This window comes from Pseudonaja textilis, chromosome 5, assembly GCF_049901715.1.
Source record: "Pseudonaja textilis isolate UNSWEBS1 chromosome 5, rPseTex1.2, whole genome shotgun sequence".
NCBI classification, from domain to species: domain Eukaryota; kingdom Metazoa; phylum Chordata; class Lepidosauria; order Squamata; family Elapidae; genus Pseudonaja; species Pseudonaja textilis.
Genome location: NC_141994.1, coordinates 28,808,986 through 28,818,857, shown reverse-complemented (window position 1 = coordinate 28,818,857; position 9,872 = coordinate 28,808,986). Strand labels below are relative to the sequence as shown.

General features: G+C 37.4%; 1 protein-coding gene and 1 pseudogene across 1 annotated transcript; one reads left to right on the top strand and one right to left on the bottom strand.

Annotated features, from left to right (window-relative positions):
- Positions 1-1,422: 1,422 nt before the first annotated feature.
- On the top strand, positions 1,423-4,690 carry LOC148125578 (E3 SUMO-protein ligase KIAA1586 pseudogene; annotated as a pseudogene).
- A 453-nt stretch (positions 4,691-5,143) lies between these two features.
- On the bottom strand, positions 5,144-6,499 carry LOC148125577 (uncharacterized; the record flags this gene model as incomplete). Its single annotated transcript, XM_087935517.1, is given in 3 exon segments — positions 5,144-5,210; positions 5,746-5,882; positions 5,885-6,499. Coding segments are annotated over 3 exon segments (819 nt in total), but the record flags the coding sequence as incomplete, so codon positions are not given.
- Positions 6,500-9,872: the final 3,373 nt, after the last annotated feature.

Genomic DNA, 9,872 nt, shown 5'->3' with positions numbered 1-9,872 from the left:
AGCAGTCCATCTTCCAAAACAATTTATTTTACAGTATTTAAGAAAGCATCAAGTTGGCAAAGTCTGTTGTAATTTTGGATCTGACACAACCCGGAATTACACCACATAATATTGGAAATTAGAAAGTCACATTCCCCAATAAAAGTAAATCAACATTGCCTGGTGCCTTTAATCTCCACCTCATCTCAGCTTTTGTTCCCACAGGAAGGAGAACCTCCTAGCCTAAACAACTCTCTCTATCTCCACTCCTCTCACCTTAGGAATGTAACAAGTCCGAAACCCTTCCCCCCATAACCAGCAAAGAGAAAGAAAAGGAATATATAATAAGGCTAAATGAAATGGCTACGCATATGTCAATTTTGGGCTTGAAAGTTTCATTGCCTGTGTTCCAGGACCTAAGTTTGTTAACTATGCTGGTTACACAGTATATAGTTAGTTTGGGAATGAGAGCTGTCCCTTTAAGGGAATGCCTCATGGGAAATGTAGTTAATGCCTCATGGGAGATGTAGTTCCTGTCATGTGGTCACATCTATAATCCTGATTGGTCATTGAATTGACCTCTGGTTGGGTTGGGGGGAGTTTTGTTCATTCCTACCTGGATCCCAGCATCATGCTGGAGTCTTCCCTTGCTGTATCATTATGGGATGAAGATAATTATCTTTTCACGCTATGAAGACAACAATGCAAAGATTGGACATTAGATGAATCTCAACATAACTGTGAGGATGCTTGATATAATCCAATAAAGAAACTTTGAATGGAAGCCTTTGTAGTGTTTAACTACCTGTCTCTATATTCAGCCAGAAAATTAGAGACAAGATAGTGAAAAGATAGGTTTTTTTATTCCTTCTTAAATCATTAGCAAGAAATTTGAATTGTATCTTAGAAGAGAGAAGAAGAACTGTTAAAGCAAATAAAAGATTGCACCTATGCTGTCTCCCTGTCTCTCCCTACGAGCCCTCCAGTTTGGTACTAACAAAGTTATTGTCTTCAGACCTTTTACAAACTGCAGTCAAAAGAGTCTAAGTAATCTTTTCTTGTGTCCTAAAACAAAGAAACTGCATTATTCCCTATCTCTAGAGCTGCTAAAACAAACATGGTCGTGCCATAGAGAAAACAGGCAATAAAAAGAGGCCCATCCTTCCTATGAGTTCATGACTTGGTTGGCTTTGCAAAGAACTGAGTGAATGTATTAGCAATTTGAGACTCTCTGATCCTTACTACCATCTTAAAACAAAGAGAAGGAAAAAAAAGTTAGGTGCCATAAAGATTCTTTCGCCAGCAGGAGTTGAGTTTTATTGCAGGATATATCCATGGAGATGAGCCATCTCCATAGAAATGACCCATAAATACCTTTAGCCACTCTCATGTAAAAACCAACCTCCCTAAAGAGGGAATCTACATTTGTAAGGAGGTGACTACATGTCGGAAGAAAGGTAACCAAACCCAGCCTGTTGTTTTAACTTTGCAAAACTAAGGAGAGGCATTCCCCTTTACTGGAATTTAGAGGCAATCTAAACAGTTTGCTCCAAACATTACTTTAAATCACAACATCCTTTGGTGACTACTCTTCAAAGCATAACTGCCTGCAACCAAGCCACCCATTGCAGCACCCTCTAGTGGCCAACCAGTGTATTGCACCAGCGTCTTCCAGAGCTTGTAATGCACTCTAGTGGCCAACCACCTGCGTCTTCCAGAGCTTGCAATGCACTCTAGTGGCCAACCAGTGTATTGCACCAGCGTACGAGAGGCTTTGTTATTAAATTGGGAGAAGATCAAAATGCAACATTATTTAAAAATTCCAGTCTGGCTATCAACTATAGAAGCATTTTCATATCCAGTACTATATAAAATGGAACAAACAGTTAGATATGGCGAAATATTGAATGAAAAGGGTGAACTTAAATCTATGCAAGAATTAGAAGAACAAGATATAAGGATGAATTGGTTTTCATATGTGCAAATACATTTTAGATATGATAAAGATCTCAAAACAGAAGGTATTTATGATAAATTGACTGACAGATAAAATTTTGACACGTACTGATGAAAAGGTGATTAAAATTTTTTATGGATATTTATTAGAGGTTAAGCTAGAGGAGCAAGTCAAAGAAACAATGATTGCTTGGAGGAAAAATTTTGGATATAGGATTGATTTAGAGAAATGGCAAAAATTGTAGTCTCAAAACAATAAAATGACAATGTCAACAGCATATAAAGAAAATATGTATAAGATGGCATATGTATAAGATGACAGGTGGCATTTACCCCCGACGAGGATAGCAAGAATGTTCAAGAATAAATCTGAAAAGTGTTGGAAATGTCATCAGATACCAGGTTCATTTTACCATATGTGATGGACATGTGCAGAGGTGAAAAGATACTGGACTAAAATCCACACATGGTTGGACAAAATGATAAAAGACACATCGATTTTAAACCAGAGATATTTTTACTGGGTATTTTACCAGAGATATATAGTAGAGAATTGAAATGTCTGATTGTAAATGTATTAACAGCGGTTAGAATTGTATTTGCTAAAATTGGAAAAATGAGAAAATACCAATGCAGGAGTAAGTCATTAAGAAAATAATGGAGTGTGATGAAATTAATAAATTGACATCTGAAATTAGAGAACAAGAAGAAAAACAATACTATAAGATGTGGGATTTATTTCATCAATGGTTAGATAAAAAATATGAAAATGAAATATTTTTTTAAAAATTCATAATACAAGGATAATAGAACTCTAGTAAATATAGCATAAAAACATATTATTATTATTAGACTGATCTATGATGATGTAATGAATGCTATGATAAGTATGATGTTAAAATGTTGTATTTCTCATAAAAAATGAAAGAATAATAGTTATAGTCAAAAAAATGATTAACAATGATAAATAATATCTATCTATCTATATATATATACTATGAGAATTTATATAAACTTTTAGTAAGGACTATGGAGATGAAGCACAAAAAACTTGTAACCAACCAACATACTATATGTAATTGGAAGATGGATTTGTGTTTTATGTTTTGTTTGTGTATGTTTGTTTAAAAATAAAAACTCTTTAAAAACAATGTGCAGACCATTTTCATATATAGCAGATCTGATCGAATTACAAATAACAAATGATTCAGATTTGGGAACAGGGTTGCATTCATGTAAAACTGCAGTTGCAATAGTAGATTTCATTGCAAAAGACATCAGGTAACATTTATTTAGCAAAATTATTGAGAAAACTTGCAAAATCTATTTGATAATTGACGAAGCCTCAACAATTTGTTCCAAACCAGTTCTTATACTATACTTAAAAGTTGAGGATCCAGTTTTCTCACCAACAATTTTTCTTGAACTAGTAGAATTAGATAAACAAGATGCAGAGACAATATGCTCTTCAGTTATAGAAAGTTTGAATACAGTTGGGTTTAACAAGAACTATCTGGAGAAACATTTAATTGGATTTTGCTCTGATGGAGCCAGTGTTATGCTTGGGAGAAAATCTGTGGTAAGCACTAGGATAGCCAAAGAGTTTCAAAATATTATAATATGGCACTGTTTAAACCATCGTCTGCAACTTGTTTTAGATGATTCTACTAGGGAAATAAAGCAATTAATCATCTTCAAATTTTTATTGATAAAATATATTCTATTTTCCATCAATCGAATAAGAACCTAATTGAACTTAACAAAATTTCCGAACAACTTGAGATTGAAATTATAAAAATTGGTAGAGTTTTTGGACCAAGATGGTCTGCCTGTAGTTTAAGATCAACCCTAGCTGTGTGGCGTGCTTATCCAGCACTACATCAATTTTTCTGTTCAAATAAAAAATACTCTGGTATGGCTGCCAGTCTTGAAAACACATATTTTCTCACTGATTTGGCCTTGATGATTGATGTGCTAACTGAAATATCTCTTCTTTCTAATGCATTGCAAGCGAGAAACATAGACATTATAAAGGCTGAAAAACTTGTGGTAAGATCAATTAGATCATTTGAAATGCTTATAGACGAAAAGGGTGCATATGAAAAAAAAAGGTTGATGAATTAATTACTTCAGAAATCTTTAAAAATATAAATTTTATATAAAATCATCGATTTGTGGGACTTCCTCATGAAAGACTTATAGAAAGCATTGTAACTAATTTGAAGAAAAGATTGATGGATTGCGAACATTTAAAAACAGGCTGTCAATTTAAAGACACTGATCTATTAAAATTTCTAAATTATTTGGAGCCACATTATTGGAACATTGATTGGTGGTTCCATGAAGAGCAGCTGAAGAACAATTGGTTGCATTTGGTGAAATTTTCAATGATGAAATCAATATTAATGATTATCATGATTTCATAGAAAATGTATTGAAAAATCCAGAAAAATATACAATTCTTTGCAGCATTAAAAAGGCTAGAGATATTATTAAAACTATTGCACTCAGTTCAGCAGAGGTGGAAAGGGGCTTCTCACAGATGAACATAATATGTTTAGAGGGCAGAAGTTGCCTTACAGTTTTCAGTAGTATAAATTGGCTAATTGGCTTACCTCTGCAAGAATGGGACCCTGTTCCTATAGTAAAGAAGTGGTTACGGGCACATCACACAACTGATGATGCTCGTGTTAAATGCAAGAAAACTGTAACTCAGGATGATAATAGAAAAGCAATTTGGCAGTACTTTAAATAAGTTTTATTGTTTTTTTTTAAAGTTTCATTATGTAATAGTTTTTGATTAATATTTTAAAACATAACAAAATCTAGTTCTGGGTACCTTTTTTATTATTTAAGCATTAAAGATATGACATAATAAACAACCTTTTGTTTTGGTATATCTTTTTTAATATTTACTCATTAGGGCAAAGAAGTGATGTTGAGTTGACCTCACCCAGTTGACCTCGCCCAGCCCTCTGCAGCCCTCCCCATAGCTCCTCGTAGCTGCCTGGCCTTGCCTTGCCCTCCCCATAGCTCCCCATAGCTGTCTGGGACTCACCCAGCCCTCCTTTTAGCTGTCCAGGCCTCACCTTGCCCTCCCTGTAGCTCCTCACTGCTGCCTGTGCTTCGCCTTGCCCTCCCCATAGCTCCTCGTAGCTGCCCAGGCATCACCTTGCCCTCCCCGTAGCTCCTTGTAGCTGCCCGGCCCTCACCCTGCCTTCTTCAGGGCTCCCCAGGCCTTGGAAACTCCCCAGGCCTTGGAAACTCCCCAGTCCCTGGAAAAAAACAAAAAAATATCAGTCAGAAGACTGTGGGATGTTGTAAATGGTCTTAAGTGTGTGTGTTAGTGTGTGTGTGTGTGTGTGTGTGTGTGTGTGTGTGTGTGTGAGTGAGTGTGTGTACATGTGCATGTCTGTGCATGCATCGCTGTCAAAACACCAAAAATAGGTCAAGTAGCACTGTGGAGGTCAGTCGCTAAGCAAGTGCCCATTAAGTAAGGATCACTTATATTTGGTTTGCCAGTTGAATGGCCACCTGGCCATAGGTCCGCCTTCAGAGGTCTAAATCTACATGGAGAGAAGTAAGCAGTGGGGTGCCACAAGGTTCCATCTTAGGCCCACTCACCCCAGTCACATGACCACCTAGCCATGCCCAGTCAGCAAATCATGCCCACTCAGCCACATGACCACTAAGCCACATCCACAGAACTGGTTGTTAAGAAATTTAAATCCCACCACTGAAAGGGCAAGCACTCTGGAAACCGGTGCAACCAATGCTGTTTCTGTCTCAAATCCAGGCCTGAATCCTGACTGGTAGCGGTTGAGATAATCCGTTTCACCTAGAAACCTCTGGAGCTGCTGCGTGACCATCTTCTCAACAACCTTTCCCCAAAAGGGAAGATTGGAGACAGGTCGGAAATTATCCAACCAGGAAGAGTCCAGTGAGGGCTCTTAAAAAGAGGGATGACCACAGCCTCCTTAAAGTGCTGGTGCACCGTCCCCTCCTGTAGAGAAGCATTAATCACCACCAGAGTGCACTTATCTGTCACCTCCTGGGAAGCTTTCACAAGCCAGGAGGGACATAGGTCTAAAATACAGGTGCTCACGCACATACTTCCTAGGATCCTGTCCACTTCCTCGGGAGCAACAAGGTCAAACAGTTCCCAGATAACAGGGCAAGAACATGCCTCAGAAGCTTCCACTGGATCAGCAACCATGCCGGCATCTAACTGGGAATGAAGTTGAGCAATTTTGTCTTCCAGAAAATTAGCAAATTCCTCAGCGCCCCCCTTCAGGTGGACCTCAATCTCCTCCTTCCCTAAGAGGAGACAGCTCACCTTAAAGAGGGTCACTGGGCGATTATCTGCAGATGCAATTAGTGTGGAGAAGTATTTACACTTCGCCTCATGAATCGCCACAAGGTAGGCCTTAGTAGCAGCTCTTACCCGTGTTCGATCGAGTTCATCTCCTGTCTTCCGCCAGCAGCACTCTAGACATCTCCTCTTGCATTTCATCCCTCTCAGTTCCTCTGTATACCATGGGGCACAGAGAGGTCTATGGGTAAGGAGAGGTCACAAGGATGCAATCCTATCCAGAGCCTCAGTCACCTTCCTATTCCAAACAGTGACTAAGAGTTCGGCTGCATAATAGATCTGTAGTTATAACCCCCAGCTCCTTCTGGAATCAATTTGGGTCCCTTAGTTGATGGGGGCGGACCAATCTAATAGGTCCTGCCTCCCTGCGGGGGGATGCAGCTTTTGAGAAACTCATTGCCACCAGACTGTGATCTGACCGTGACAAGGGGACCAAGGAGAGGTCTACCAATTCTAGGTCACATAGACACTGCTCCGACATGAACACCAAATCGCGAGTGTGACCACTATTACTAGTCAGGCTCTGGATAATCTGGGACAGGCCCATGGAAGTCATGATTTCTATAAAATCTCGGGCTACATCCGACCCCGACCCCAGAGAAGGCAGGTTGAAATCCCCCAGAACTCTAAGCCTGGGGAATTCCACTGTCAGTCCTGTGGTGAGGTCCAGGAGCCCAGGTAGGGAAGCTACCACGCAGCAGGGAGGCTGGTATAGCAGCAGCAATCCCACCTGATCCCTTGAGCCCAATCTAAGAAAAAGGGTCTTCTTGGGTTCAGTGGAGAAGAGTTCCAGTAGTTGCTCCAGTTCCAAAACAATAACTTGGTTCTTCTTGCCAAGGGAGGACATCTTACATTTTCAGTATATGGAAAGGACCACCTGTCATTAGAAAAGCCAGGTGTTCAACCTTACTTGTAATTTAGTCATAAATGAAAAAAAGAAATGGGAAGCCTCTGAGTAAGTACTGTAAGTGATGTTACAGGATCTATCAGCATGAAGGATTTTTATCCTGCTGTGAAAGAAAGGTTAACCTGAGAAACAGTAATGCATCAACAAAAATGATAATGAATTTATATGTGACAACAGGCAACACAGCACAAGGAAGCTATTGTGATAGGCAGTTAATTACAATGGAAGTCATGTCTTAGTAACGATGAGAATTCACAGCACATCTCTTTCCAGCCACAGTACAATTTCTCCAGCTCTGTTTATGATAATCTATGGGATTATTTGACACCGAGATGACATTTTGACTTGGAAACAAATTTATTTTATAGACAGTGCAATTAATCACTGGTATTGTGACATTAAATTTATAAGTAGAATTGCTCTGAAATTTATTATTTTTATTAGTGGAAGATTTTTAAATATTGGGTCTATTTCTGATTAGGACATAGGACATTTTCTTTTCAGCATTCTGGCATTCTTACTTTAAAAAACTATGTTTTCTGTAATGCCATGTGTTAATATCCAAGAGAAATTGCCTTGCAATATATATTTCTTTTTTTAAATACACACAAACTCACACCAATCAAATTAAATTGTTGTTGCTGTAAAAAAAGGAGATAAAACGTTACAATCTTCTTCAAAGACATTATCATGCTGGGAGTCTATAGGTAGCTGAAAGATGGGGTCTTCTGTCCTTTAAACTATGCTAAGAATTCATAAGTTATATACATTGTTTAAAACACTGTACAAAAAGAACACATTCAAGTTGTAGATTGTCAGAGCTGCCTTCCGGATATAATATCTGCAATAATATCACTGGGAAGATATAATATAGAGGAGAAATTAGCCTGATAGATAGAAATGTTTAGATAGCACAAAAGGTTGTGTTGCTGATTCTTTTTCTCTGCAAAAGAGAAACGGGGGCACAAGTAAGGATGTAGGTGTAGGCATGGTGTGTGTATTTAAGAGACTGAAGCCGAAATAGCATTAAGGAAACTCTTAGCAAGAATAATACGTCTGAACAACTACAATATAACTAGCTTGGTATAGAGAGATTTCTGGAAATAATCCCATACGTAACATGACTATGTGGATTTTAGTCCAGTATTTTTTAGCATCCGCACAAGTCCACCACATATGATAATATGAGCCGGGTGTCTGATGACATTTCCAACATTTTTCAGATTTATTCTTGAACATTCTTGCTATTCTTGCTGGGGGAAAATGCCACCTGTAAAACATCTTATACAAATTTTCTTTATATGCTGTTGACATTGTCATTGTATAATTTTGAGACCACAGTTTTTGCCATTTCTCTAAATTGATCCCATATCCAAAATTCTTCCCCCAAGCAATCATAGTTTCTTTAACTTGTTCTTCTTCTAATTTAATTTCTAATAAATATCCATACAATTTTTTAATCACTTTTTCATCAGTACCTGTCAAAATCTTATCTAAATCAGTCAATTTATCATAGAAACCTTCCATTTTAGAATCTTTTATCATACCTTGAATGTATTTGCGCATATGAAAACCAATTCATCTTTATACCTTTATACCTCTGTTCCTTTTTATATAGATTTGAGTTCACCCTCTTCATTCAATATTTCACCATATCTAACTGTTTGTTCCTTTTTGTATATTATAGGATAAGAAAATGCTTCAATAGTCGATAGCCAGACTGGAATTTTCAAATAACATTGTCTTTTAATCTTCTCCCAGTTTAACCATAGAAAATATATATAATGTCTTCTAAAATACCCTTGTGTTTTAGTTCCTTTATACCATAAAAAAGCATGCTACCCCAACAACAATTCATGTCCTTCTAATGTCAACAATCTAGTATTTCTTAGTGTTATCCATTCCTTAACCCACATCAGATTTGTAGCTTGATAGTACAACTCCCAAGTAGGCAAACCAAATCCTCCTCTAATTCTAGCATCTTGCAAAAGTTTTAACCTTATTCTCACTTTCTTACCTTGCCATATATATTTCAACACAATTTTATTTAAATCTTCAAAGTAATCTTTTCCAAGCCTAATTGGAATTGTTTGAAACAAATATAAAATTCTGGGTAATATATTCATCTTGATTGTTGAAATTCTCCCTATTAGTGACAGTTGTAAATGTTCCCATTTTGCCATACCTAGCGCTATCTGTTTGATATAATTATTCTTTTAGTGTACTACATCTTGCTGTCAAATATATTCCCAAGTACTTGATCTTATTTGTGACCTGAATTTTCAATAGGTCTGCCAATTCTTCCTTTTGTCTTAATAGCATATTCTTTGTCAAGATCTTTGTCTTATCTTTATTTATTTTCAAACCAAACCTTTCCATATGTCTCTATCTTTTCTATCAATTTTGGTGCTGTTTCTAGAGGGTCTTCTAAGATGAAAACCAGATCATCTGCAAATGCTTGCAGCTTAAATTCTTCCTTTTTGATTTTCACTCCTTTTATATTCTTTTCATCTCTAATATTTCTGTTCAGCACTTCCAAAGCCAACAGTCTCAATAATCAAATAAACCCATTGACACCTTGTAATTCTGGGGCTTGTTCATTGTGTAGCTGCACCAGTCAGTCAGATGCATCCCCCTCATTCATCCCATCTGTAATGG